Raw genomic sequence first — 27,679 nt, forward strand, 5'->3', positions numbered from 1 at the left:
CACTTCTTGCCCCGCCCCCCACTTCTCTTCGCACCGCCCCATTGTCCGTGCTCGGGCCCTGCCCAGGTTCCGGGTCCTGCCTCTAGACCCGCCCCTCTCCGGATCCTGTTTCCGGGCCTTCCCCGCCCCTTCCCCACGCCCCGCGCTTCCCCTGTCCCAGCTCCTGTTTCTCGCCTGGAGCTTGCTCCTCGCTCGGCTTCTGCTCCTCGTCCCGCCCCTTATAGACCCACCCTTCCCCCTCATCCTGGGGGAGCTGTTCTTCCCAAGCCAGCTCCTTGCCCCGCCCCCTCCTATGGCCCCGCCCCTTCTCTTTAGAGACGCTTTCTTTGCCTTGGGAACTCTCCTCGCCACTGGCCTTCCCCTCGCTCCGCACCCTCTCCTCGTCCTGCAACTTCTCCTCGTTCCTTGTCGGCGCTACCTTGTCAGTCAGCACTTTCTTGATCCTCACCTTCCCCCTGAACCCCGACACCTTTTCGCCCCCTCCCTTTTCACCACCCCTTTCCTTTCCCTGGACAGCCTGGCTCTACGCTCCGCCTCTCCTAGCCCCGCCCCTATTCATCGCCCCGCTTCTTCTCTTAGCCTCTCCCGACTCCTCGCCCCGCCCTTTCTCCGCCCCGCCCCTCCCGTGCCCAGTCCCTGGACTCTCCCCCTTTTCCCCAGCCTTTCCCCTCCTCGCCTGCCCCCTCCCCTCCCTCCCCTTCTTAACCCCGCCCCCTCCCCACCCTTCCCTCCCAGGCATGACCCCAGGTACCTCCCTCTTCTCTCCGCCCCGTGGTACCAGTCTCTAAGTTAAACCGGTCAACCGTCACTCTGCTGCTCCAGTCCCGCCCCTCTTGCCCGGTCTCAAAATGGCCGCCTACACGTCCACAACCGACTTCTGCCTTTCTCGAGGCATGCCTGCCTCGCCCGCCTGTCTCCATGGTAACGCGCACCCCAACCAGCGCCTACGGCTTGGGGGGCGGAGGGAGGGAGGTGCTCAACACCCAGTAGCGCGGGGCCTGGCCGGCAGAGGGTGCTGGGGACGACGTTTGCGATGGGAAGGCCTTCAAGGAGTTCCTATTGGTGGTTCTCGCCTACTTGCCTTTCTACCCATATCACAATTCTAGTGAAAAACAGTTTGGTCTCCATGTGGGAATTAATCTGACTGCGGCTTAACACCCTTCTCTACAGAACAGGGACAAAGGCAGCCATCTCATAGAGCTGTTTTGGGAAGCCAGTAAGATAGCACGTGAAGAATGCCTGGCACAAGTAAATATTCAATAAGTTAACAGTTTTCATTGGTATTCTGATGCCTAACAGTTAAGGACTCAGACCATGACTTTTTTTTTTTTTTTTTTTTTTCCTCGGGAATCCTAGTTCCCCGACCAGGGATTGAACCTGGGCCCTCTGCAATGAAAGTGTGGAGTCCTAACCACTGGACCGCCAGGGAATTCCCCAGACCATGATTTTTTGATGAACTGCAAAGCTGACTTTACTCTAAACCCCAGTGGTTTTCAAACTCTAGCATGCATTAGACTCACCAAAAGAGCTTGTTAGAACAGGTTGTTGGGCTCCACCCCCAGGGGTTTTGATTCAGTAAGTTTTGAGATGGGGCTGGAGAATTTGTATTTCCAGCAAGATTCCAGGTGATGCTGATACTAATGGTCTGGGGACAACACCCTGGGAACCTTCCATGACTCCCCAGGACCCCAGGGAAACATTCAAACTCAATTGTTTCCCAGAGCCCTGCATAATCTCATCCCTGTAGTCCTTCCTAGCCCGGGCACCTTTTCTCCCTCTGTAGTCCAAAACCTAGTCACACGGAGCGACTTGAATATCCTTGATCAAGCATGCTTGCTCTCCTCCAGAGTGTGCATTTGCTGTAACACCCTCTGGAATGCTATTCCCTACTTTGTCACCGGCTGACCACTTTGCTTCTTTCAGGTCTTATCTATGATATGTGAGCAGCCCCCATCCTTCCCCTGACCATGCTAGGCCATGTCTATCTGGGAATGGGTCTTTGTTTCCCACTGCATCACAGGCTCCGTGAGGGTAGGGCCTAGGGCTTTCTCTGTCACTTGTTCCCAACTCTGTGCAACACAGCACATTATAGGTGTTCTACGTAAATGAAGAGCTGACGGGGTCTGTGCTCCCCACCCTCCAGCCCATCCCCACAGACCATGGAGGGTGACTTCATCTGAAGGAAGAAATCCAGCAGCTGTGTACCTGAGCCCTTCTAGACTCACAGAGGCAGAGAGACTGGGGTGTCCTCATGGCACCCCCCCCACACTCAGGAATATAGCCCCACCAAGGGGAGGGCCTCTGTTACCTCGATGCACAAGGTACACCCTACAGCATCACTTATGACAGCAAAAGACTGGCAGCCACCCACATGTCCGTTAATGAAACGTGGAAATAATTTATTGGATGTGGGTCCTAGAGGAGGCACCACAGACATAAAAAAGGATAGGAGACCTACTTGTGTGCCTCTTGAATGATCTCCGAGTGACACTGGGTTGGTGAAAAAAGCAAGGTGCAGAAAAGAGAATATTAGAAAAGCATATAAAAGCATACATGTATATATGAAACATATAGTATGAAAAAGGTACAGAAATGAGAATAACCATTAGCTGACATTTTACTGAGCCCCAGACACTGTTCTAAGAGCTTTACAGTATTAAATTGCTTAATTCTCCAACAAGTCCATGAGGTAGGTGCTGTTATCATACCATTTCACAGATTGGCAAACTCAGGCACAGGAAGGTGAAATCACTTGCCCAAAACCACAGAGCCTAGAAGTGACAGAGTTCAGATTTATACCCAGGGACTTTGCCACCAGAGTCTGTGATCGTAACCACCTCACTGTACTAGGTACCACTTATGTAGAGTGAAAGAAAAAAATTAATAACACACATATACACACACATGTATATTGCTGGTACATGCCTAGGAGACCTGAGAAATCTGTCAACACAGCCCAAGTACAGGAGGAAGACTTACTTTTCACTGTACAGTCTTTTCTACTTTTTCCATTTTTAAGCATGTGCTTTTTTTTTTTTAAATATCTTGAACTGAGCAGGGCCTGATTTCTTTTTCCGGGGGAATTTGGAAGGAGAAGTGGTGAGGAGCAGAAACCAGATCACACAGGCACCTCCCCCAAGCAACTGCCTTCCACCCAGCTAGTGACTTTAGCAGCAGGGTCAACGACCATGCTGAGGAGCCAGGAAGGCTGGGAGACTGAGAAAGAGCTAGACAGTGGGTGTTTCTGAGCCTCCGTGGGACAAGGTGACCAACCAAAACCTTGTCCAAATCCCAGTTTTGCATTTCCTGTGTGACCTTGGATAAGTTATTTAACCTCTCTGGGCCTCCTTTCCTCATCTGCAATATGGAGAATGTACCTGACTCACAGAGTTGCTGAGAGGGTTAAATAAATTCTTGTGTATCAGGGGCTTGGAACAATGCCTGGCACATAGTAAATCCTATATAAGTGTTTTCTATCACTGTTATTAAAACAGTTTTGTGTGACTTCTTAGCATCATTTGACAATGTTGCCTTCTCCCTCCTTAAAATTCTCTCATCTCTTACAATACTCCCCACCCTCCTGGTTTTCCTACTCCTCTCTAGAACTCCTTTTCTGTCTCCTTTGTAAGCTCTTCTCTTGGGTAGGAGGGCATTGGTTGAAGGGTCACTGCTTACCATATGGGGCTGTTATGTTAATTAGAAAAAGAAGTCCTCTTTGGGCATATTCAGCCATGAACTTCAGCCCCTATTTGTTTCCACCCTACCAGCCAGGCATCCCTTATGTAGGTCTCAACCTGGATAATTGTACATCACTGCCTTGGCTGATTAGTTTATTGATGTCTGCCCATTCTCCCAACTTTCTGCCTTTCTAATAGAAGCCCAATTTTGTTCAAGTATTCACCAGCCTGCAAACTAAAACCTCAGCCCCAGCCTCAGACCTGGGCGGCAGGGGGAATCCTGAGGAATCCAAGCTAGTCATGGTGATGCCATCACTCTGGCCAATGATTGGGTCAGGATGTGCATGTGAGCCAATTTTGGCCAATGAGATGGAAGAGGAAGGCTGCTGGGAGACACTGGGAAAAGGTTTCCTTGTTTCCAAAAAGGTACCATGGGAAGAGATGCCCCCCACCACCACACCCCACCAACTTCCTGTACTCAAAATTAACATGTCTGATTGCGATGCCTGGATCTGTGGCAGCCACTCTGGGGCCATGAGGAGCACCCATGCATGAGCCAAGCCTTCAGCTGAGGGTAACAGAGCAGAGAAAGAGGGAACCTGGGACCACAAGACTCTCTTGGAGCTGTGGATTGTATCATGCCTGGAGCTGTCCCCAGCTCTGGTGATGTACAATATACAACCATCTCATCGTTTCAGCCAGTGCCAGTCAGGATCTGGTTACTTGCAACCCAAATCTTTCCTTACTGATATAAATATATAAATACCCTAAGGCTGATTTCTCAAGGCTGGTCTTCTCTCTTCATTCCCACCCAGAGCTGTCAAACCCACCTTCATGGCCTTGGTTTCCTTGTCTGTCTCCAGCCTCAACCACCCACTGAGCCCTTGCCCTGAGGGTCCTGTAACCTCCTGATGCCTTCCCCTGTGTGTCCCGTTAGCCCTTCACGGCCACCATGTTCCAAACAAGCCTCAGCATCTCCCTTCAAATCTGTTCTTTCTCCCAGGCTCCCACCTCAGGGGCAGCTGACCAACCTTGGACCTTTCTCTGGCCTTATCCCTCCCAAGTCTGTAAGGCTTATGGCCTGTCCACTTGGCCTTCTGAGCATCCCTCGACTCGCCCCCTCCTCCTCTTCCCTTGGCCCTACCCAGTCCCACTGTCTCCTGCCCCAGCCTCCCCTGGGCACCCAGCCTCAGTGTCCCCCTGCACACAGCAGCTAAAACCCAAACCTAACCATGGCCCTCTCCTGCTCAAAACCCTTCCATGGCTCTCTAGTGCCCTCAAGAAAGAAGCCAAGTTCCCAAGATGGTCCTTTAAGGATGCTTACGATATGCCCATGTCCACTGATAATATTATCATTATCTACCTCATATGTAAAGTACCCAGAACAGGGCCTGGCCAAAGAAAGCATCACAGAATAACATGGCAGGCTCTGTGAAATCATCTTTAGTTATTGCCATTTTACTGATGAGGAAACCAAGAATCACAGAGGCAAAGTGACCACCCAAGGACACAGGCAGGACTGAGTTGGGATTTGAGCCCAAGCAGGCTGGCTTCAGAGCCCAGTGCACCTAATGTAATTAGTCCTTGGTAAACGGGAACAGCTGTTACAATGGTGTCTCACGAAGACCAGTGCCTTAGCTTCCTGCCTGCCAGGCTGCTGAAGAAGATTCTATCACACAAGCCTACCCCAGGAGTCTCCGAATGTGTCTTGCTTCCTGGATACACTTGAGGAAAATGAGTCAGGTACACCTTCTTCCCCGGACTACTCCTCAGATTTCAGGTCTGAGTTCAGTTGCCCCTTCCTCCAGGAAGCCCTCCCTGACCTTCCAGGCTGGATTGGGTACATTCCCTGTGCTCCCTCCACCCTAGCCCTGACCACTCTGCCCACCGCCACCCTCACCCCCCCCACTGAAGTCCTGCCTGTTACGGACTGTCACTGTGTGGGGACAGGTCTGTCTACCTTACAGGATGGCAAGCCCCATGAGAGCAGGGCCCAGACCATCTGGAACGCTACTATGTCCCTAGCACTGCCCAGCATGGGTTGGCACAGAGGAGGGAGTTTTGAATGAGTGAATATACTCTTTCCACTTGACAGATGAGGAGATCAAGGCTCTGAGAGGGCCGGTCACTTGGCCAAAGTGGAGTGACTGATCTAGCACCTGAAATGAGGTCTGAGTCCAGAGCCTGGGAGAATCAGCAGGTGGCGAGTGGCAGATGGCGTAAAAGAATGAGAAACAAAGAGATGGTGAGAGGGAAAGACAGAGACGGTAGGAAAGCCAGGGGAGCACAGAGTGTGCAGGGAGGTGAGCGGAGGGGCAGGGGAAACTTAGGCAATGCTGGTTCCTGGATCCGGGTGGTGCTCAGGCAGGTAAGACAAAGGACAGACGGATAGCGGAGGCAGGGCCTCAGGAACACTTGCATGTGCTTGTGGACGTGCTAGTCTCTCAGTCCAGTCCCTTGGGCCCCTCAGCCGCAGGCCAGGTCCGCAGCCTCGCGGGCTCCTGCCCCGGCTACCTGGGGATGGAGGCGTAGTCAGGGTGCAAGCCGGCGGCGAATTGCTGGTGTGGCTCTGGCTGGCGGCCCAGAATGTCCACCCGATCGTCCCCATCCTCGTCGAAGCTGGTAGGGCATGGACTGGGCAGCAGGATGAGCTCTGTGAGGCCATGAAGGTCAGACACACGGCGGAAAGTCTGCAGCACGAGGACCATGGCGACCAGGCCCAGGAAGAGGTAGACTGCAGAGACGGCAGAGGGGCGATGGGTGGACTCAGACCTCCAGGTCATGGCCGTGGGGCTACAGGACCCCCAAAGATTGGGCAGTGACTTTCAACTCCCCCCTGGGCTGGGGCCAGGTCCCCCTCAGACCCGGCCCTCGGTCCCCGGCCAGCCACCCCACTCACCTGTGACCAGCACCTTGTAGAGGGCCCGGTAAGGCTGGCCGGGGGCCTCTCCAGGTACATAGTCACCCAGGCCAATGGTGGACAGAGAGATGAAGCAGAAGTAGAAGGCGTCCAGGAAGCTCCAGGCCTCCTCAAGGTGGGCAAAGACTGCGGCCGGCACCAGGAAGCAGATGGTCACCACGACCCCCAGCAGGACCACCAGGTGCCAGCGGGCCGCCTGCGGGGGGTGGCAGCCCCAGCGCCGGCTCAGCCAGGACAGGGGCGCGTGGGAGAGCAGCAGGGACAGGCGCTGGGCCGAGGCGGTCAGCAGCAGCATGGTGGCCGGCACGCCCAGGAGCGCAAAGGCGATGGAGAAGGCCTTGCCCCCGTCGGTCAGCGGCGTCGTGTACCCGTAGCCTGTGGGAGTGAGGGGGAAAACCTTCTGCCCACTCGGCATCCACTCCGGGGTCTGTGGCCACTCTAAACCAAGGACTAATTTCACTCTTGAACCCACCTCTCCTAGAATCTCTCATCTCCAGCGATGGCACCTCCACCCTTCCTGCTCTTCAGGCCAAGAGCCTGGTGTCATCCTCGACTCCCTTGTCACTCACACCCAGTTTCTGTCTGTTGTCTCAACCTTCAGACAGATCCAAAACCCACCGACTCGCCCCACTCCACCCCACGGCTCCATCCTGGTCCTGTCTACCCAGCAGCCTCCTGCCTGGTCTCCCTTCCCCCCTCACGCAGCCAGAGGGACCCTGTGAACATGTGAGTCAGGTCATGTCCCCGCCCTGCTCAGAATCCCCCCATGGCTCCATCTCACTCAGGTAAAAGGACAAAGTCCTTATGGTGACCCACGGGGCACCACACAATTGAGGGCAGCACGCTCCCACCTCAGGGCCTTTGCACTGGCTGTTCTTTCCTGGTGGAACACTCTTCCCCCAGGTATCCACGTGGCTCCCTTACTCCCCTCCTTCAGGTCTGCTCAAATGTCACCTTCTCAGTGACACCCTCACCACTTTAAATTGTTACACCCTCCTACCCAACTCTTCTTTTTAGTTTGCTTTCATAGCACTGAACACCTTCTAGCATACCGTATGGTTTATTTATGTGGTTACTGTCTGGCTCCCCACAGGGTGCCAGCTCCAGGAGGGCAGGGGCTTCTGTCTGTTTTGTTCACTACTGTAGCCCTGGTATCTGGCATAGAGTGGGCACTTGATCGATAGTCAAAATAATGAATAAAGGGTGCAGGCTTTACCCTGGCTCAAAGCCTCAGTTTCCTCTACTCTGAAATGGGTGTGACAAGCCCCACTGTGCTCCCGGAGACTGTGGGAACACAGGAAGGCCAGGGTGGCTGTGAGTTCTGCAAACAGAAACACGATAAAGAGGAATTCAGGTGTGGGTGAAACTGGATCACTTTGGCAGTATGTAATTGAAAATCTCTTTTGATTTCCCAAATAAAGCAAACCAAAGGGTCAGAGATATGACTGGAGTGGTAAGGGGCCTGGTTTATGTTGACAGTAAAATGTCTTGCCCAAAAGACTGCAGATCCAGCCCTGTGACCCGTAAGAAAGTGTGGAAGCATTGCACATACGAGCAGGCTTTCCCCTGAGCTCTTCTTCCAGACAAAAGGATCCCCTGGCTTTTATATACTCAAAGGAATTGAAAGCAGAGGCTTGAAGAGATACCTGTACACCCATGTTCATAGCAGCATTCTTCACAATAGCCAAAAGGTGGAAACAACCCTAGTGTCCATAGATGGATGAACGGATCAACGAAATGTAAATACAAACAATGGAATATTATTCAGCCTTTTAAAGGAAGGAAATTCTGACACATGCTGCAACATGGATGAAGCTTAAGGATATTGTGCTAAGAGAAATAAGTCAGTCACAAAAAGACAAATCCTCTGTGATTCCATTTATATGTGGTACCTAGTGTAGTCAAAATCATAGAGGCAGAAAGTAGAACGGGGACTTCCCTGGTGGCGCAGTGGTTAGGAATCCGCCTGCCAATGCAGGGGACACGGGTTCGAGCCCTGGTCTGGGAAGAGCCCACGTGCCGCGGAGCAACTAAGCCCATGTGCCACAACTACTGAACCTGTGCTCCAGAGCCCGTAAGCCACAACTACTGAGCCTGCGTGCCACAGCTACTGAAGCCTGCGCGCCTAAAGCCCACGCTCTGCAACAAGAGAAGCCACAGCAATGAGAAGCCCGCGCACCACAACGAAGAGTAGCCCCCGCTCGCCACAACTAGAGAAAACCCGCGCGCAGCAACAAAGACCCAACACAGACAAAAAAGAAAAAAGAAAAAGAAGGTAGAACGATGGCTGCCAGTAGCTGAGGAGAGGGGCAAATGGGGAGTTAGTACATAAGGGCATAGATTCAGTTTTGTGTGATAAGAAGAGTTCTGGAGATGGATGGTGGTGATGGTTGCAGAATATGAATGTACGTGATACCACTGAACTGTACACTTAAAAATGGCTAAGATAGAAAATTTTATGTTATGTGTATTTTGTCGCAAAAAAAAAAAAAAAAACTAGGGAAAAATAAAGGATCCTCTAGTTCTTGCTGGACAGGTGGCCACCTGGGATAAAGACATTCCCTCCTCCAGTGCAGCTAGGTGTGGCTCTGGAATAATTTATGGCCAATGAGGTATACATGAAAGAAGCAAGCAACTTCCAGGAAGTGTCCTTAGAGAAAGGGAGATGCCTATCTTCCTTCTTTCCTCCCTCCTCCTGCTGCCTGGAACACCGATATGAAGGCTGGAGGTGAGCAGCCATCTGGGACCATGAGATGAGCTTGGGAATGGAAACCGTGCCCAGGAGTTATGAAGGAACACGAAGGTCTCGGACCATGCAGCACCATCCTGGTCTTGGACTGACTCCCTTGAATGTGAGCAAGAAGTAAACTTCCATCTTATTTAAGCAGCTGTTATTTGAGGTTTATCACTTATGGCTCCAAGCTTCATTAATACAAGGCTTTTGATAGAGAAACTCCAGCAGCCTAGCTGAAATGACAGGTTTGCAGATGACACGAAATCCTCATAAACAGAAAAATCATAGAGTTAGAATAGAATGGGCGTTGTGAGCCTCAACTTGCTACCTCCAAGAGAGCCAAGTCCAAATTGGTGCTTTGTTATTTGGTCCCTGCATCACCTTGGCCAAGTGACTTCTCCTCTCTGAGCCTCAGTTTCCTCAGAGTACTGCAAAATGGCCTCATAAACAATGCCTTCCTCAAATGCAGGTTGGGACAGGGTGTAGCACCTAGCACGGGCATAGAAAGTGTTAGCATGACTGTAATGCTCGCTCCCTCCCCCTATACCCAGTTGCAGGTGAGTCGACTCCTCCAGCCCTGGCCTCAATCACAGCAAGGCTGCCTGGACCAGCTCCAGGCCCCAGGTCTTCCTCAGAAGACTAGGGCCTATGACAAGACCAGGGACGCTGTGGGAGAGGTCCCTCTGAATGACGAATGGTCTTCCATTTCTCCAGATACATTCAGGGCTCCCGGCTTCACCAGCAACAATAATAATAACTGAGGCTCTGTCAGTCTCAGTTATTATTACCGGCACTTCACACGGACACAGACTCCCACCTTGACCAAATTTTAGTCAGCTCCTCTGAGCCCTCTTCCTTTTTTTTTCTTTTTTTTTTTAGCTGTGCCGTGTGGCATGTGGGATCTTAGTTCCCTGACCAGGGATCGAACCTGCGTCCCTGCATTGGAAGCGCAGAGTCTAAACCACTGGACCGCCAGGGAAGTCCTGAGCCCTCTTCTTGACTAAGCCCAGTTTTAGCAGGAATCCTCAGTTGGTTTAGGGAGAATCCCCCCACTCTTGATATCTGATCAGATTCCTCACCATCCACCACTGATATCGAAGCCCTTGGCCGGTATTTAGCAAGAATCCTATTGAGCCAGTGTAGCAAGAATCTCCCTACCTTCCATGCTCCTCTTGGTAATTTTCCATCCACTGACCCCTTCACTTTGCTCTCAGCTCTAGATCTCTCCAGTTGTCTTTGCTATATTCGGAATTGAGTTCAGTCTCTCTCCCCTGTTGCAATAACCTACCATTTTTAACGAATGTCAGAATAATTTTTTTTAAGTATACATACATCACCCTCCTTCATTCACGCAAGCCTAAGAGGTAGTGTGGTGTGTCGGTTAACAGCATGGGACTCTGAGGCCTGACAGCCTCAGTTCAAAACCGCACGCTATACTTCCTACCTGTGTGGCCTTGGGCGAGTTGTCCAACCTCTCTGGGCCTCAGTTTCTACTGCTGAAAAATAGAACGGCTAATGGTACCTGCCTCACAAGGCTTATCGTACTGAGTGAGTCAAAGTTCATATGTGGTTAAGTCCTCTACCAGGTATTGCTATTACTGTGAAGCAGGGAGTGTTATTATCCCCATTTTACAGATGAGGGAGGACACTGAGAATCAGAGATCACCCAGACAGTGCCTGCCTTGAGTTTGGCTTCTTCACCTGTCTTGCCTGGGACAACTTCTCCGAAGCCAGGATCTGGGAGGAGACAGAGGGAGAGTAAAGCCGGGGAGCAGGTCGTGCAGGCCCAGCCAGCAACTGGGAAGTCTGTGAGAAGCATCCAGCCCTGCTGCCCCGGGCCTTGGTTTGCTGGTCCACACAGTGATGACAGGGCACAAAAGGCAAAGGCTGCTTGCTATTGCCGGCAGTGAAGGGGAGTTAGGAGTCTGGGCTAGCCAGGCCCCAGCCACCTCCCCTATCCAAATCCTAGCAAAGAGGCAAAGAGGAAGTTTGGGGGCTGGGGCGGGGCTGTGGGAGACCAGCAGAGCCTGACAACAAAGGGATTTTCCAGGTCTGAGGGGCCCTGAGGTGAGAGATTTCCCGGGTAGGGCTGGGAGGGGGCGTCAGTCCCACCTGAGGCTGTAGGGGTCCAGAGAAGGGGATCTGTGGGGTCCAGTCAGTAATCTGAAATCAGAGGCCAGTGTCCTGGTTTGAAAAGAATCCTGGTTTGGGGCTGGGGTCCTGGGTCCAGAGGAAGAAGGGGGACAGGCACCAGTGTGGGTGTTTTCTGGATTGGAAGGGGAATCCCCAGGCAGAAGGGGCTTCTGAGCCCAAGGATGCCTGAGGGGACATGATGGTGGTAGACAATGCTACGGGGAGGATGGGAGGGGTGTGTGTGTCTCAGGTTCTGGCTGAGAGTGTCAAGGGTGGAAAGTGGTAATGGTCTTGAGTGGACAGTGGTGGGGGGGGGGTCTGGGGTACAGAGAGCCTGGAGTGTCCTTGATGGAGGGAGAACTTCAGGTCCAGAGCAGACTACAACAGGGCTGGGGTGGAGAGAAAGGTCCCAGCTGTGGGTCTGGAGGAGACTGAAGGGGTCCCAGGTCCCCAGGAGGTTCCCTTTCTTGGGAAATTCAGGTTGGGCAGGGGGTCTTGGGGGAGGGGTAGCAGGTGCAGAGAGCCGGCTCCCTGGACTGGCATCCTGGGGAGGGGGGCGATTCTGCTCTCAGGGACAGCGTGTGTGGAGGGCGCTGGGGTCTCAGGTGGTTCTGGGGTTCTTACAAGGGGTGTCAGGGTCCAGAGAGTGGTGAGAGTCTCAGCTAGGGGTTCTCGGGTTCAAAGAGGTCTGCAAAGAATTTCCTGGTGGTCTAGTGGTTAGGACTCCGCACTTCCACTGCAGGGGGCATGGGTTTGTGTTCAGGGAACAAAGATCCATGCGGGGGCCAACATAAATAAACAAAGGGGTCCCCATGGGGAGTCCCTGGCTTGGAAAACAGTAGGGGTTTTTGCTGGTGCCGTTTTGGGACTGGAGGGGTGGGAGTCCTGGCTAGGGAGCTTCTGGTTGGAAAGTCAGCTGCCCTTCCTGAACATGCTCTAGTTTTCTCACGCACTTCCACAGCTGGGGCTGCTGAATTGGAAGTCCCATGTTCAGAGGGTACAGGGGTGTCCCTATTGGGAGGAAAGCCCTGCACTGAGGGCTCCTCAATACAAAGATGTTAAGACAGAGTGGGGTACGTGAAGAGGGGCCCTGTGTCTGGAGTCAGGGCTACCTGCAGAGGAGTATGAGGGTGGGGGTGGTCCTTGGTCAGGAGGAGGACAGGGCCCCTGGCTGGGGAGTGGTCTAGGTCCAGAAGGCTAGAAGTCTGGGATAGGGGCCCCAGGTTCTGGCTGAGGGATGTCTACTGGCAGTAAGGTCTTTAGGGATAGCACCTGGAGAGGGTCTGGAGATTCAGGGTCCTCACTGGGGCACCAGGGTCAGGAGGAGATTGGGGTAAGTCTTCCTAAGGGGCAACCCAGAAGGACGTATCTGGAGAACCAGGAGACAGTGTTGGACGGGATGGCGGACTGAGCCAGAGACAGCTGGCTCAGCATGGCTGAGGTCCCAGTCCAGATGGGGCGAGGGTCTCAGGCAGAGGGTCCGGGGTTCTCGCAGGAGGTCTCTGAGGGTAGTTCTAGGCCCAGAGGGGACTGGACAGACCCGGGTCTCCAAGGGAGTTAAGGCAGAGGAATGAGGTCCCAGATGCTCGCCGGAAGGTACTCTGAGGGTGGCTCTGGTCCCCGAGGGAACTGGTTGTTTTCCTACTGGGAGGAAAGGCATGGATGGAGGCTCCCCAAGGTGGAGAAGCCCATGAGTGTGGGTCCCAGGTCTTCGTTGGGGGGTTTTGAGGGGATCCTGGGCTCAGAGGAGATCGGGAATGATCCGCCGGGATCAGGGTATTTCGTGGAGGCTCCTGGGTCCCTAGGGAGGCGGGGGCTCCAGGGGGTCCCGGGTCGGGGGCTCGGGAGGGCGACCACGTACCCACGGTGGTGACCAGCGTGCTGGCAAAGAAGAGCGCCGAGGCGAAGTCCCAGGCGGGGTCCGAGGCGTTGGCGGACCCCGAGGCGTTGGCGAGTGCTGCGCGCCCCAGCCGTCCTGCCGCCAGCATCCGCTCCACGAAGGCGTCTAGGGCGGGGGCAGCCACACAAGGGCTGCGCTGCAGCAGCTGCTGGCGCAGAGTCTGCAGCTCAGCTCGGAGGCGGTCTTCGTGCGGCCGCTCCAGCCGCGCCACCAGCAGCGCGCCCAGCACCAGGTAAGCGATGTACGCCGCCAGGGCGCCCGCCAGGAGCGCTCCCCGCCGCATGGCGCAGCCGGCCGGCCCGCCAAGCTCCCGGCCGCCCCGCTGACGTGGCCCCTGCCTCCCGACCGCCAGGCGCCCGGCTTCAGTTCCGGGAGTGCTTGACGCGTGGCCACCGGCGCCCCAAAGAGGAAGAAGAGAAAAAAGGGGAGGGGCGGGGTGGAGGAAACTGAGGCACGCCCCACAGCCAGGTGTGAAGACCGAGAGGGAGGAGACCAGCGCTCCCGGACCCAGGAGACCGGCGGGATGCTTGGGTTGGGGGTATTCTTCCTTTCCTCCCCCTTCCTTCCTTTGCTTCCTCCCCGGAGCCGCGGCTCCCTACGCCAGAGAGAATCCTAAGTCTGTTTTCGGCTCGCGGACCGAGGAGTCGCTCCCCGACTCCTTAGGGCCATTGCTCAAGGCTGCGAAGGTTGTGCGCCGCACCGGGGCGCGTGGCTGAGGGGACAAGGGGACAAACTGAAATCCAGCCCTCGCTCCACGCGCCAGGTCGTGCGTTCTGGAGTGGGGCTGCGTCCACCTGGAGGGAACCCCTGTCTAACTCACAAAGGGGACACCACAGGGCCAGGTGTCACCTGTGCCCTCACAGAGTGGGGATCCTTAGCTATTCACCAAATCTTTGCTCAGCCCTCAATTTGTGCCTGGCGCTTTGCTGGGTGATGCTGGGGACACGCAGTGACCAAGACAGTCCCTGGGTCCTGCCCTCGCGGGGGGGCTCCCCGCACTTCAACCGAGTGACAGCCCAGAGGGTCAGGGCTGTGATAAGGGAAGCACAGGCAGAGTGACAGGGGCTTGGATGGTGAAGCCTAGAGGACTGTGCAGCCAGGAGTCATAACTGAGAGACTAGAACAGTCTTCAAGGTCCCCAGAAAAGACAGTGTCTCAGAAGAGGAAAGGGAAAGCCACAGTGACACGGTCACTTGCTGACATCCTTCCGGAGGGCTATCACTCCCCAGAAGTCATTTCTACCATTATCTTTGCCTGAGATAACTGGAGGAGACTGAGGGACAGAAAAGGGGAGGCTGAGGGGGAGACAGGTTAGATAAAGGGGGAGACGGAGGGCAGAGACAGGAGACACTAAGGTAGCTTAATGTTCAGGGCCCCTCACTTGCAGGTGTGCCCATGTGTGCTCACTTGCTGGGGGTTATAATGTTTTTTGGCAAACCAGGGAAACCAGGTTGCAACACAGGAACATTTTTATGACTTTTTGGGAAAATGTCTAAAGATGTTGTTAAAGAGAAAACCACAGACCCCAAATGGCGTCACTCGTCCTAAAGCCCATGATACCAAACCTAGATTTTAACATCTGACCTAACTGCAATTTTGTCCTTCCCCAGGAAGGTAATCTTAATCGGCCAGTCTGGAATTTCCTGGTCAGCACCAGCGAGGTAATCTGTCATGTGGGACCTCACCATTTCTAAACTCCCCACGCCCCCACCCCTACCCCCGCAAAGGAAGAAGAGGTATTCTATAAGATAGACTCTCACCCTCCCACTAAAAGAAGGTGACCTGGCCTGAAATGATTCTTTCTTTTCTTTTGCTAATAACTTCCTTGCCTCCTTCTATAAAAAAACCTCCATTTTGTACAACTCCTTCAAGCTCCGTTCTATTTACTAGATGGGATGTCGCCCGATTCATAATTTTTTTTTTTTTCTTTTTGGGGTACGTGGGCCTCTCACCGCTGTGGCCTCTCCCGTTGCGGAGCACAGGCTCCGGACGCGCAGGCTCAGCGGCCACGGCCCACGGGCCCAGCCGCTCCGCGGCACGCGAGATCCTCCCGGACCGGGGCACGAACCCGTGTACCCTGCATCGGCAGGCGGACTCCCAAACACCGCGCCACCAGGGAAGCCCCCATAAATTTTTGAATAAATCTCATAGGCCTTCAAATTTACTCGGTTTAGTAAAGCAACTATACTCCAATAAAAAATTAATTTAAGAAATTTTACTCGGTTTAGTTTGGGGTTTTTTGGTTTGTTTTGTTTGTGGGGTTTTTTTTTTGGTTTTGGCCGCATCAAGCTGGCATGTGGGATCTTAGTTCCCCAACCAGGGATGGAACCCACGCCCCCTGCAGTGGAAGCGCGGAGGCTTAACCCCTGGACCGCCAAGGAAGTCCCTAATTTTGTTTTTTAACAATACGTCTTGAGGAAAGACACCTGGTTCTTCCCACCTAACTTGTTGGATATCCTTTTCTCCCTCTAAATAATCACGTTAATACCTAAAGTCTGCCAAAACTGTATAAGCGCTAGAGCCCGCACAACTCTGCTTAGCCCCCGGGGAACACTAACGGGTCTCTCCTCTCCTGCTCCATACCCTTCTCTCGCTCCCCAGTGTTCTCAAGAGCCAAATTGAGCGTTTGTCTATAGAGAACTCCATTTCCCATCGCCCTCTTCGCTCGACACCTACATTTCCCATCATGCACGACACCGCCTACTCCTTCGATTGTTCCGGGCTCCGCCCTCCTTGCCCTGCAGGCCTGACTCTCGCCTAACGTCACCGGACTCCAGTCTTCGCCTCTTACCCGCCAGCTTGTCTGGGCCTCTGTGAGGAGGCGTGGCGTCTGCGCGATCGTGACTCCCATTGGCTGTCGTGTGGCCGGTGAGGCGTGGCTACGGGAGCCGGGCGGGCACATTTCGAACCGTGGCTGGGGCTGCGGTGGCGGCGGCGGCAGCGGAAAATGCACCCGGCAGGCTTGGCGGCGGCGGGGACGCCCCGGCAGCGTAAGTGGCGTACGTGGCCGACCGAGGAGCTAGGAGGGCGGGGCATGGCGGGGCCGCCTCGGCGGTTGGCGAGGTCGCCGCAGGTCGGAGGTCACGAGGTCAGGGATCTGGAGCTACGAGGTGTGCACGGCGCAGGGATGCCAGGTCCGGGTAGGGGGCGTGTTGGACTCGATTCTTCTTTAGGAAATTCCTTTAGAAGAAAACAAGTTTGGGCAGGATATTGTGTGATGTGCAGAACAACGCGACTTTCATTCATTTGCAGTTAGCCGTCTGTCCTCTCCCCACCCTTCCGTGGCCTTGGGCTGTTGCCCACGCACCTTAGGACGGCGTTCATAGCCCTGCGTGATCGCAGAGGGCCGTGTCTACCCCTCATTTAAGATTTGAACCTGTGTTTATTGTGCTGTTAATCCCCTTTTCCCATGTCTGTGAATTTGTATCTCTCTTTAAGTTCCTCTTCATCTCCGGGAGTGTGAGTGCGTCTCATTTATTCATCCAGAGTATCTTACTTCAGCTCCCTTGTGCCAGGCCCTGTGCTGCAATCTGGGTACCCAGTAGTAAGCAGCAACTTGGCAACTTACAGCTCAGAGTTTAGTGGGAAGACAGACACTAAACTTGGAAGCAAACTAGGCAGCAGGATAATTTCGGGAGTGATGAGGACTGTAAAGGGAGTAAGCCGGAAACTGACTAGGGGTTGAGGAGGCCTTAAGACATGATGCATGCATTCCTCCCTCAACCTTTGTAAGATGCCTGACTGGCCCTGTGGTGGGCGGTGCTGGGGATACAGCCGTGCCCATCAGTCCTGGTTCCTGTCTTCATGGAGCTTACCAGTACAGAGCAGAAGACAGCGACAGTCTAGCGTGATGGAGCTGTGATAAGAGAAGAGCAGGCAGAGGGGTCAGGACTGGGATAGGGGAAGCACAATCAGAGTGGTTATGGCAGGGATGGAGGTGTTGTGTTAGCCCAGATTAGGAAACATGACCCAGCCCAGGCGTGTCAGTGAAGCTTCCTGGAAGAGGTAACATCGAATGATGAGGAATTAGCCCGGGGAAGGGGATTTATGGTGCGAGGGAAAAGCGTGGGAGGCCTGTGCTGAGCAAGCAAGTAGACAAATGAATATAGATTCAGAAATTGTGACAAGTACTTGGAAGAGAAAAAAGAACCACTGGATGTTATGAGAAAGAACAGTGTGGGGCTAGTGCTTTATATTGAGGAGTAAGGAAGGTCTCTCTGAGAAGGAATCTTTTGAGCTGAGGCCTGAGTGCTGTGTTGTCAGGTGTTAATTGTGGGAAGGTGTTCCAAGGTGATAGCACCGTATGTTCAAAAGCCTGAGGGGGGAAGGAGCTTGGCAGGGTCAGGGCCCAAGAGGAGGAGGCCTTTGTGACTGGTGGAGTGAGTCCCAGGAGAGGTAGCAAACCAGGGTGGTTGGCAGGGCTGGGTCATGCAGGGCCTCCTAGGCATTTGGATTTTATTCTCAGCGCAGTGGGCACCGATCTTAGGCAGAGGGCATGAAATATTCTCTTTTACATTTAAAAAGATCATTCTGGCTGTTGACTGGAAAGGAGGTTGTTGGGGCTAAGAATGAACAGGGGAAGCTGGTAGGAGGACATTTAAGTCAGGTGCGAGATGACAGAGTCTGAGAAGGGAGGGTAACATTGAGACCAGGTGGGTGAGAACTGATGTCAGAGGCCCTGGGGCCTTGGCAGGAAGTGGTGGCTAGAGACAGCCCAGGGCACAGGGTGGGTGGCTGTGAAAGCCATGGGTGTGGTGAGATTGCCCTAGGTGAGAGACAGAAGACAAGGGTAAGGGTGGTGGAAAATTGGGGCACACAATTCAGGGAGCTGGAGAGAAATCACTGATTGAGAAGGACCGATCAGAACATCAGCTCCATGAGTTTTTCCCTTTTGGTTCACTGCTGTATCCACCTCACCCGCAGCACAGTCTAACCCACAGAGGTGCTCAGTCGATGTTTGTGGGGCTCCGACAGGAAAGAGAAAGAGGTAGTACAGTGTCTCAGAAGCCAAGAGAGCAGAGAGTTGGAGGTTGGCAGTTGGAGCAAGGGCCTCAGTGCTGCCGAGGAGCTTGAGTCTGAGGAGAGTGGAATAACGGCCTTGGCCTGGTAATGCAGAGGCATTTAGGGGACCGGTGAGAGCAGAACCCCAAATGCCAAGGGCTGAGGGGGCAACAAAGAGGGAGGAAGTGCTTACACTAAAGCTTTCAGGAAGCCAGCCCTTTGGCCAGAAGTGGGAGAGGGAAAGAGAAGTGGTGCTTGGGGACAAGTGGGCCGGGGCCAGTGCTGCTTGCCCTGGGATAGAGGACTACCTGGGTCTGTTTTCAGGCTACAAATAATGAAGAGGAAGAGGCGAGGGGCTAGTTATTGATAATAGGTGACGGGATTGACCACTTTTTTATGGGCCAGGCCAAGGGGTGAGGAGTTTATGTCACTTTGCCCTGGAGTGTTGACACCATCCTGCAGAGGAGAAAACTGAGGTGCAGAGAAAGTCATGACATGGATTATGTGATTCCTCTTCCACATCCCATTGTAATCCTACCACCGTGTTCCCACTGTGGCGCCTGGCACAGAGGAGGAGCTCAGTAAACGTTTGCTGGGGTGGCATGGCTTATTGGTCAGGGTACTGGAGCCTGAGTGCTGGGTTCAAATCTGCTCTCTCCATATTCCCCATCTCAGTAGACAGCACTCCCATCCACTTGGTCACTCAGACCAGAATCTGGGAAGACAGCGTGAATTCCTTCATCTTCCTTACCCTACCGCAGCCAAGCACACCTCCAGCAATCCTGCCTCTCCTACCTCCAAAATTTGCCAGAAGCAGCCCCTCCCCTCCCCACCCCACCCCTGCCCACCCCATCCTGTTCTCCCACCTGGACCACCTCAGCAGCTTCCTCCCCCTTCCCCTCCCCTCCCCTCCCCTCATCTTGTCCCCACCTTCCCAGTCTGTTCCCCACAAGAAATGGAGGGATCTTTTGAAAACTTGAAACCGGCTCTGCTTCACACCATCTGTATGACTCTGGGCAAGGGCCTGAGCCTCTTTGGGGCTCACGGTTCCCATCTGTAAAATGGGATGATAGTCTCACCAACACAAAATGGATTGTTGTGAGGATTAAATGAGTTAATCCACAGTGTTTAGAACATGGCCTGGTGTGTGGTTTAAGTGCTCAGCTGGGGTTTAATTATTACAATATTTAACAGGGTGAACTGGGCTGGAATCCTGCTCTGTCACGCCCTCATTTTGGCCCTTTGCACAAGTCATTTAGCCTGTCTGAGCCTCGGTTTCCACATCTGTAAAATGGGCATGGCCGTTTATTCATCAGGTTTTTAAATTTATTTTTATTTATTTTTGGCTGCGTTGGGTCTTCATTGCTGCACGCAGGCCCTCTCCATTTGCGGGGAGCAGTGGTTTCTCTTGTTGCAGAGCACGGGCTCCAGGCTCGCGGGCTCAATAGTTGTGGCTCGCAGGCTCCAGAGCACTGGTCAGTAGTTACGGCGCACAGGCCTAGCCGCTCCGCGGCATGTGGGATCCTCCCGGACCAGGGCCCAAACCCGTGTCCCCTGCATTGGCAGGCAGACCCCCAACCACTGCACCACCAGGGAAGCCCTTTTTAAAAATTTATTTATTTTTATTTATTTATTTTTATTTGTACATCAGGTTTTTATCAAGCACCTGTTCTAGGGGCTGGGGCTTCAGTCACAAACAAGACAAAGCTCCTCACCTTGGCGGGGGCTCAAATTTGAGTGGGGGAGACAGACAGTGAATAAAATAAACGGCTAGTATGTCAGCTGTTGCTGAGTTCTGTGGATATAAATGAAGTGGGGAAGAGGGATGAGGGGATGGCACGAAGGGAGATGCAGTTGTCGACAAGATGGCTGGGGAAGGCCCCACGGAGCCAAGACCTCGAGGAGACGAGGGAGCCCTGAGGATGGCTGGGGCAAGAGCGTTCAGGCAGAGGAACCGCCAGTGAAGAGGCCCTGAGGTGGGAGTGTGCCTGGTGTGTTCACTGAGTACTGAGGCCGGTGTGGCTGGAGCTGGATGAGTAAGAGGGAACGTGCAGGGAGAAGGTCTGTCTAGAGACCTTGTTTGTAAGAGGCTGTGCACAGTCAACCCCAGTACATAGTAGCCGTCATCGTCGTCCTCCTCATCATTGTTATTTGGATGGATGGATGGATGGCAGGCAGGCAGAGGCCGCCCAAACCTGACTAGACAACCCATCTGACAGCAAAACCAGTGCCCCACTGTGGCAGAAGTGGGAGGGAGAGCTCCTGCAAAATGAATGAGGCTCCCCACCCTTCTCCCCCTGCAGCCTCAAAGCGGAGGGTACCTGTGTCCCAGCCAGGCATGACTGACCCCCACCAGCTTTTTGATGACACGAGTTCGGCCCAGAGCCGAGGCTATGGGGCCCAGCGGGCGCCTGGCGGCCTGGGCTACCCTACAGCCTCCGCCTCGCCCCAGTCGGCCTTCCTGGGTGATCCTGTTTCCAACATGGCCATGGCCTACGGGAGCAGCCTAGCCGCGCAGGGCAAGGAGCTGGTGGATAAGAACGTGAGTGGGCCGGGCTGGTGGGTGTGGGGGCAGGTAGGGGCCTTGGGGCCAGGGCTTCAGGTTGGCGCTCTGCCTCCCCAGATCGACCGCTTCATCCCCGTCACCAAGCTCAAGTATTACTTCGCTGTGGACACCATGTATGTGGGCAAAAAGCTGGGTCTGCTCTTCTTCCCTTACCTGCACCAGGTGAGCCTCTGAGCGGGGTGGCAGCCTGTAGACAGGGGTGGGTCAGGCTGGGGCAGGCGTGAGAGGCAGGAAGATAGGCCAAGAGAGGGCCTGTAGGCGGGCCAGGAGCCCAGATCTGGTCCTGCCTGCCCCCTCCGCCCTCCCCACAGGACTGGGAGGTGCAGTACCAGCAGGACACACCAGTGGCCCCGCGCTTTGATGTCAACGCTCCGGACCTCTACATTCCAGGTTTCACCCTACCCACCACAGCCCGGTGCCCTCCTCCCTCTGGGTGGGCCTGTCTCGGGCAGAGGTTTAGGTGCCCGGAGGCCCTGGATGGTCCTCCTTCTTCTGACTAGTGTCTGTGTGTCTCCCTTTCACAGCCATGGCTTTCATCACCTACGTCTTGGTGGCTGGCCTGGCGCTGGGGACCCAGGATAGGTAAGAGAGGCCTGGAGTAGGCAGAGTGGTGTGGGGTTTGGGGGAGCTGAGGGGCAGTCAGGAAGGTCTCTTGGTTCCCCTGTCTCAGAAGAGCCCCACCGTGTTCCCAGTTAGCCCAAGACAGAGCCCGCACGGTCACCCTCAGGGTCACCCTTGCCCCTTTCCTCTTTCCCACCCGTGTGCAGCCCATCACCACACCCTGTGCTGGGTGACACTAAATCCATCCTTCCCCTGGCCTCTCCTAACCAGCTGCCCGGCCCCCACACACCCCCTGCACCCCCACTCCAGCAGGAAGGTCTTGGCTGAGAGGTGAGCCTGGCCATGTCCCCCCCTGTTCAGAAGCTGTCCCTAGCTCCCCTGTCCCCAGACCAAGCCCCAGCTCCTTAGCCTGGCACTGCCTGCCCCTCTCCCTCACTCTGCTGTGCTACTCTGGTCCTCTTTCTGTTTCTTCAGAGGACCTGGGTTGCCTTCCCAGGGCCTTTGCACATCAGTTCCCTTTGCTGGGGAGTGTGTTCCTCCCCTACATCACCTGCTGAGCACCTATTCACTCATGATGTCTCCACTGCGATGTTACTTCCTCAGGGAAGCCTTTCCACCCTCCAGCCTGCGTCAGGCCCCCACCTCTCACTCATAGACCCCTGTTCATTTCCTTTGTGGCATGGAAAACAGTTGTCATTAGAGTCAATTAATTGTTGAGGCACTGGGGATATGGCAGAGACTAAGGTCCTTCTTCCCCAATCAGCTCCTTACTCCTTCAAGCCTTAGCTCAAGTGTCTGATACCCACCTCCCAACGGGGTCACACATCTCCCCTGCCCTGTGCTTCCCCCATCCCAGCCCTGACCTTTCTGGGCTGTCACTGGGGATGTGATTTCCAGGACAGGGCCCAGATCCATCTTGGCCCCTGCCGGGTCTTCAGCATGCCCCGCCCCCCCCATACAGGCTGTCCCCAGGCAGATGCTTAGGGAGGGTCTGAGCCAGCTAACTGAATGACAGAGACTGGGTGCTGACAGGTTCTCTCCAGACCTCCTGGGGCTGCAGGCGAGCTCGGCGTTGGCCTGGCTGACACTGGAGGTGCTGGCCATCCTGCTCAGCCTCTACCTTGTCACTGTCAACACAGACCTCACCACTATCGACCTGGTGGCCTTCTTGGGCTACAAATATGTTGGGTGAGTACCCCCTCCACCTTCCCACCACCAGCCCCCAGCTCTGGGGCTTCTTCCTCAGACCAGCCTTCCCCTTTCCCCCCAGGATGATCGGTGGGGTCCTCATGGGCCTGCTCTTTGGAAAGGTTGTCTACTACCTGGTGCTGGGCTGGTGCTGTGTGTCCATCTTTGTGTTCATGGTGAGCTGGGGCTCAGGGAAGGATGGGACTCAGGGCACAGGCCTCCTGGGCAGAGCTGGGGGTCCCTGGAGGCATCCAAGCAGGGGATGTCAGGTGGGGAGTTTAGACCAGAGGCCCCACACTGGTGAACTGAGGAGCCCTGGAGTGGCTGCCCTAGCCTGAGGGTCCGGAGAGCTTCCTGGAAGAGGGGGTGTCCAAGCGGGGTCCTGAAGGAAGAGGAGGCGCCAGCCAGGCTGCTAGAGTGGGCTCTCACCCTCACTCCACTCACCTTGCATGATGGGCTTCCTACCAGAATTTCCTTTAGGATGAAAAGAGTTAAGTATCCTCAAAGTAGCTTCTCTGAGAGTTCATCCAGCTGGAGTGGAGGTGCTGGTTAACAGCACTGGGATCCACCAGGCCTGGGTTTGAACCCAGGCTTCGCTCGATCCTGGGCAGATGGCTTCCTCTCTTTAAAGCTGCTTCCCCTTCTGTAAAATGGGGATGATGATAATTGCACGTCAGGGTACTGGGAGGATTCAGTGTGAGGAGCAGAGGGCAAAAACTAGTGGCTGGTGGGCCAGATCTGCTCAGATAAAGTCATTATTTAAAATTCTGGGGGGGGGGGGGTGGGGAGGGGGAAAATAGTTAAGAAGAAAAAGAAGGCATTTCTGGCTTGTGTTGAAAAATTGTCAAGGGTCAACACAAGCTGGTGGCGGCCAAAGGGCCAAGCCTGGCCATCCCCTCAGGTGGAGTATTCACAGTGAAGTTCCTCACCTCACTCACTTAAGAGACCTCGCCTAGCGTTTGAGTTTGGAACCCTCACATTTTCTCCCAAGGCCTGGGAGGAGGAGCAGGTCCTCCACGTGTGTTAGGAGATTTGGGAGAAACCAAGGTTCCTCAAGAGCAGAGACTTGAGCCCAGCTGCCCTACGGAGGGGTGGGGAAACTGGAGTCTGTAAGGAGTGCGGGCTCACGAGTGAACCCCTCCCCCGCCCAGATCCGGACGCTGCGGCTGAAGATCCTGGCCGAGGCGGCGGCCGAGGGCATCCCGGTGCGTGGGGCGCGGAACCAGCTGCGCATGTACCTGACCATGGCCGTGGCGGCGGCGCAGCCCCTGCTCATGTACTGGCTCACCTTCCACCTGGTGCGGTGAGGGCGGCCCCACAACGCCTCCAGCTGCTGCTTCCGGTGGCCACCGCGCTGCCGCCGCTCATCTCCCGGCCACCTGCCGGCCACAGGGTCCACCCCGCTGCCCGAGTCCCTCCCTCCCCATCCTCGCCGAGGTGCTGAGGTCTCCAGCTGCACAGGCCGACCCCCAGCAGTGCGGCCACTTCCAGAAACAATAAACCGTAATGGGCACGGCGTGGGCAGCCTCTCCTTGGCGCGCGGTGCCCAGCAGGGGGCAGGCCCGGTCCGAGAAGGGGGATGGGGAAGGGCGGGGGACAAAAGGCAACCTGGAGGCCGAGAGAAGGTTTAATGAGCCCCGGAGAGGCCCGTCAGTGGGAAGCCTCCTTCTTCCCCTCCTTCTTCTTGCCCTCCTTCTTCTCCTCCTTCTTCTCCTCCTTCTTCTCCTCCTTCTTCTTCTCCTTTTTCACCTTGGGCTTCTTGACCTTGCCCGGGGCGCTTTTGTACAGCTCGGAAACGGCAGCGCTGGGCTGTGGGGCGGAGGGCGGTGGGGGAGGGAGAGGAGAGAGAGGGTTCGCCTGTGAGACGTCGGCCCGAATTCCGGGCTGGGGCGCCGGGCACCCGCTAGTGAGGGGTAAGCCTCTTACCTTCGCCTCATCTTCTGAGTCGCTGGAGCTGCTGCCGGAACCTGAGGTGCTTCCGTGGCCGTGACCGTGGCCGTGGCCGTGGCCGTGGCCGTGACCGTGGCCGTGGCCGTGGCCGTGGCCGTGCTGATGGTAGTCGGAGGCATGGCAGTGAGGCCAGGGACCCCTTTCCCAGCTCCCATCCCCCCATGTCGGAGGCCCCAGACCTAGCGGGGTCCTGGGGTCAAAAACACCCTCCTAAGAATGAAGTGACTTACCTTCGGGTTAGCAGCTCCCTCAACTTTGTCGGGGGGGGCGTGCTTGGGGTCTCCCACCTGGCCTGCCCCGTGGGGCTTCTTGGACGTGGACTCCAGGGCTGCAGAGAGAAGAGAAATTGCGTGCGTTGGTGCAAGCGCAGGGAATGCCCCGTTGGAGGCAGTCCCTGGGTTTGAGTCTGGCCCCCTGCCCCTCAAGCTCCCCACTCCCCAGGAGCGCACCTGCCGACAGGTCGACCTCCATGGTGCTGAGAGAAGGTATGTCTGCACGGCCAAAGGCAGGGGACCGGCCTTGGAGAGAGGCAGTACTGGGCCAGCCCCGGAAGTTCTGAGGAGCCCTACCCCGAGACCTTTATTCAGAGTCCTTAGCCCTGACTCACAGCCCCTCCCCGGCACCGCCCAACTGGTCCTCTGGGAAATGGGGAGGGTGGACAGTTAACTTATGTCTCCCCCACACCACCACCCACCCAGTGAGCCTTGGCAAGTGAGTGGTGGGTGGGGCTGGGGGAGGAATGTGTGGGCAGTTGCAGATTTGAGGGGCTAGAGCTGTTATCAGCTTCCCCTAAAAGGGTCAGATCCTTGCTTTTGAAGAAATGAGAGGGAGGGTGCCTCCCCGTGCCCTCTGTGATAATACTGACACTCCTTGTGTACTTCCTACGTGCTGGGCTGCTGTTCCAAGGGCTTCAGATACATTAACTCACTATAACAACGCCTTTGGCTTGGTGAGAAGCAGTGTCTGAAGGGGTGGAGAGCAGGCGCTTGGAACCAGTCTGCTGATTGGAAGCCCATCTGTATTAGTAGCAGAGTGATCTGGGGAAAGTTACTCCGCCTCTCTGGGCCTCAGTTTCCTCATCTGTAAAGAACAGCTACCATATGGAGCTGTTGTAAGAATCAAATGGATTAGTTTCCCACAACCATGCCTGCATACAGTTACAAGGAGTAAGTGCTTATAAAATAACGTTTGGCTTTTAAGTAGAAGGTAGCTATGGTTGCTATCCCTAGTTTACAGATGAGAAAACTGAGGGACCAGTTAAGATGACGGACAAAATTAGCTCCTTGTGAACAGGCTAGAACTGAGATTCGAACCCAGGCAGTGTAGCTCAAGTCCAAGGCTGTGCCTGACCCCTTTATCTCACCCTGGGGGTCACTCAGCAGAAGGGGCAGCCAGGCGAGCCCAGCCTTCCCTCCCCACACTGCGCAGGGCCCAGGTTAGGCCCAGGGAGGAGTTGGGGCCTGCGTCATCTGTTCCGATGGCTGTGAGGCTAGTCCTTGCAAGTCCCTCTCCAGCCCAGCCCTGCTGCCAGGTTGGCTGCCTGGACCTGCAGGAGTGGCAGGCAAGGCTGGCATTTAGGCAGGAGCAGGTAGCTGAGGCCTGCGGATGATGACGAGCGTGTAGTAATCAGCCTTGTGCGTTCAGGTCTCCGCTCCAAAGTCCATTCCTTAGAGGAGACTGCCCTGACTGCTGGCTCCACGGAGCCTCGTCACTCCATCCCCTTTCCCCTGCTTCGTGGCCAGCGTAGACAGCCCTTGCTTACCACTCTCTGAGGTTATCTTTATTCTCACGTGTTCCTTCAGCATATATTTACTGAGTACCTACCATGTGTCCAGCCCGGTTCAAGTTCTGGGGACACAGAGCTGAACAAAACCAGCAAAAATCCCAGCCCCGTGGAATCGACATTCTAGTGCCGGGAACAAGGCAAAATGTAGAGTATGTTAGAAAAAGCTGGAAACAAAACTGTCCATCAGTTGGTGAATAGATACACAAAATGTGATATATCTATCCATACGATGGAATACCACTCAGCAATAAAAAGGAATGAACTCCTGACATACGCTACAGCTACATAAACCTCAAAAACATTATGCTGGGTGAAAGAAGCCAGACACAAGAGACTGCATGTTGTACGATATCATTCACATGAAGTATTCAGAAAAGGCAATTAGAGAGACAAAGTAGATTAGTGGTTGCTGGGAGCTGAGTGTGGGAATGGCGATTAGCTGTAAATGGCCATGAGGGATCTTACTGGGGGGAAGGGGATGAAAATGTTCTAAAACAGATTTATGGTGATAGTTGCACCGCCTGGTAAAATTATTAAAAATCACTGAATTGTATATTTGAAATGGGTTTTATGTAACTTATAACTCAATGAACTCTATTTTTTTTTCTTTTTTAAAGTACTATGTGTTAAGAAGAGAAATACAGCAAGAAGGGGGACCAGGGAATAACTATGTAGTATGTTTGGGAGACGCTGGATTTCAGAGAGTTACCAGGGAAGCCTCACTGAAGCCTTTCTGAGTACAGATCTGAAGGTGAGAAAACAAGCCATGCAAGAACACGGAGGCATATCTAGGCAGCGGGAGTGGCAAGTGCAAAGGCCCTGAGGCAGGAATGTACCTGTGTATCTGAAGAGCTGGAGGGAGAGAGGTAGAAGAGGAGGGATGGTTGGGGTGGGTGGTGGAGTGTCTTGTAAATCAAAGATCTTTGGTCTTTACTCTGAGTGAGAAGAGGAGGTGAACAGTGATTGTGGCTTTGCCGACAACCGTGTGCAGGATATGAGAGAAAGTGCCTGTCTCTCCCAGCAGAACATAAATTCAGGAGGGTGGGAGCGTCGTTGCTTTGCTCAGCGCCTGGAACGGTGTGGTTCAGAGTTGGTGCTCCCTATCATTTGGTGAATTAGGTTACCTGATGCCGGGCAGTGTGGCAACGGCAGGTTAGAGCAAGCTTAGAGTGGCTACGAGTTTGGGTTCTGGAGGTCAGTCTGCTTACAGGTGAATCCTTGCTCTACCCCTTACTGTTCTGTGGACATTAAGTTAGTCAGTCT

At 54.6% G+C, this 27,679-nt stretch overlaps 3 protein-coding genes across 13 annotated transcripts; 1 reads left to right on the top strand and 2 right to left on the bottom strand.

Moving 5' to 3' along the window:
- Positions 1-2,377: 2,377 nt before the first annotated feature.
- On the bottom strand, positions 2,378-13,869 carry KCNK6 (potassium two pore domain channel subfamily K member 6). Of its 3 annotated transcripts, none has more exons than XM_032612385.1 (5): positions 13,326-13,463; positions 11,033-13,108; positions 9,713-9,820; positions 6,577-6,972; positions 2,378-6,411 (listed from the first exon to the last, which is right to left on the bottom strand). In XM_032612385.1, the coding sequence occupies exons 2-5, from the start codon at positions 11,148-11,150 to the stop codon at positions 6,188-6,190; spliced, it is 846 nt and encodes a 281-aa protein (XP_032468276.1). In that variant the 5' UTR covers positions 11,151-13,108; positions 13,326-13,463; the 3' UTR covers positions 2,378-6,187. The 3 variants fall into 3 exon arrangements, with proteins under 3 accessions (XP_032468276.1, XP_032468275.1, XP_032468274.1); XM_032612384.1 differs by having other exon boundaries at positions 11,033-13,105; positions 13,326-13,456; XM_032612383.1 differs by lacking the exons at positions 9,713-9,820; positions 11,033-13,108 and having other exon boundaries at positions 13,326-13,869.
- On the top strand, positions 13,108-24,198 carry YIF1B (Yip1 interacting factor homolog B, membrane trafficking protein). Of its 8 annotated transcripts, none has more exons than XM_032612380.1 (10): positions 13,108-13,596; positions 14,975-15,025; positions 16,109-16,354; positions 20,669-20,907; positions 20,989-21,093; positions 21,243-21,321; positions 21,456-21,513; positions 22,525-22,680; positions 22,763-22,856; positions 23,832-24,198. In XM_032612380.1, exons 3-10 carry the CDS (start codon positions 16,312-16,314, stop codon positions 23,985-23,987), a joined length of 930 nt encoding a protein of 309 aa, XP_032468271.1. In that variant the 5' UTR covers positions 13,108-13,596; positions 14,975-15,025; positions 16,109-16,311; the 3' UTR covers positions 23,988-24,198. The 8 variants fall into 8 exon arrangements, with proteins under 8 accessions (XP_032468271.1, XP_032468273.1, XP_032468267.1 ...); XM_032612376.1 differs by having other exon boundaries at positions 13,474-13,596; positions 15,966-16,363; positions 23,832-24,197; XM_032612379.1 differs by having other exon boundaries at positions 13,475-13,596; positions 15,966-16,354.
- Positions 24,199-24,293: 95 nt separating this feature from the next.
- Positions 24,294-25,252, bottom strand: C19H19orf33 (chromosome 19 C19orf33 homolog). 2 transcript variants are annotated; one of them, XM_032612386.1, is made up of 4 exons: positions 25,080-25,252; positions 24,861-24,958; positions 24,607-24,729; positions 24,294-24,489 (listed from the first exon to the last, which is right to left on the bottom strand). In XM_032612386.1, exons 1-4 carry the CDS (start codon positions 25,099-25,101, stop codon positions 24,331-24,333), a joined length of 402 nt encoding a protein of 133 aa, XP_032468277.1. In that variant the 5' UTR covers positions 25,102-25,252; the 3' UTR covers positions 24,294-24,330. The 2 variants fall into 2 exon arrangements, with proteins under 2 accessions (XP_032468277.1, XP_032468278.1); XM_032612387.1 differs by having other exon boundaries at positions 24,607-24,717; positions 25,080-25,238.
- Between the last annotated feature and the right edge of the window lie 2,427 nt (positions 25,253-27,679).

This window comes from Phocoena sinus, chromosome 19 (genome assembly GCF_008692025.1).
Source record: "Phocoena sinus isolate mPhoSin1 chromosome 19, mPhoSin1.pri, whole genome shotgun sequence".
Taxonomy (NCBI): Eukaryota; Metazoa; Chordata; class Mammalia; order Artiodactyla; family Phocoenidae; genus Phocoena; species Phocoena sinus.

What these genes read in the sequence shown, in the direction of transcription:
- YIF1B (XM_032612374.1), top strand. Translation starts at nt 16,399, where the DNA reads ATGGCGGGGCCGCCTCGGCGGTTGGCGAGGTCGCCGCAGGTCGGAGGT. An exon ending in TCCGGACCTCTACATTCCAG is followed by an intron (nt 21,322 to 21,455) that starts GTTTCACCCTAC and finishes TCCCTTTCACAG; the next exon opens with CCATGGCTTTCATCACCTAC. An exon ending in TGTCCATCTTTGTGTTCATG is followed by an intron (nt 22,857 to 23,831) that starts GTGAGCTGGGGC and finishes TCCCCCGCCCAG; the next exon opens with ATCCGGACGCTGCGGCTGAA.
- C19H19orf33 (XM_032612386.1), bottom strand. Translation starts at nt 25,101, where the DNA reads ATGGAGGTCGACCTGTCGGCAG. An exon ending in GGAGGTCGACCTGTCGGCAG is followed by an intron (nt 24,959 to 25,079) that starts GTGCGCTCCTGG and finishes TTCTCTCTGCAG; the next exon opens with CCCTGGAGTCCACGTCCAAG. An exon ending in ACTCAGAAGATGAGGCGAAG is followed by an intron (nt 24,490 to 24,606) that starts GTAAGAGGCTTA and finishes TCCGCCCCACAG; the next exon opens with CCCAGCGCTGCCGTTTCCGA.
- KCNK6 (XM_032612383.1), bottom strand. Translation starts at nt 13,647, where the DNA reads ATGCGGCGGGGAGCGCTCCTGGCGGGCGCCCTGGCGGCGTACATCGCT. An exon ending in CACGCTGGTCACCACCGTGG is followed by an intron (nt 6,973 to 13,325) that starts GTACGTGGTCGC and finishes TCACTCCCACAG; the next exon opens with GCTACGGGTACACGACGCCG. An exon ending in CTACAAGGTGCTGGTCACAG is followed by an intron (nt 6,412 to 6,576) that starts GTGAGTGGGGTG and finishes CCGTCTCTGCAG; the next exon opens with TCTACCTCTTCCTGGGCCTG.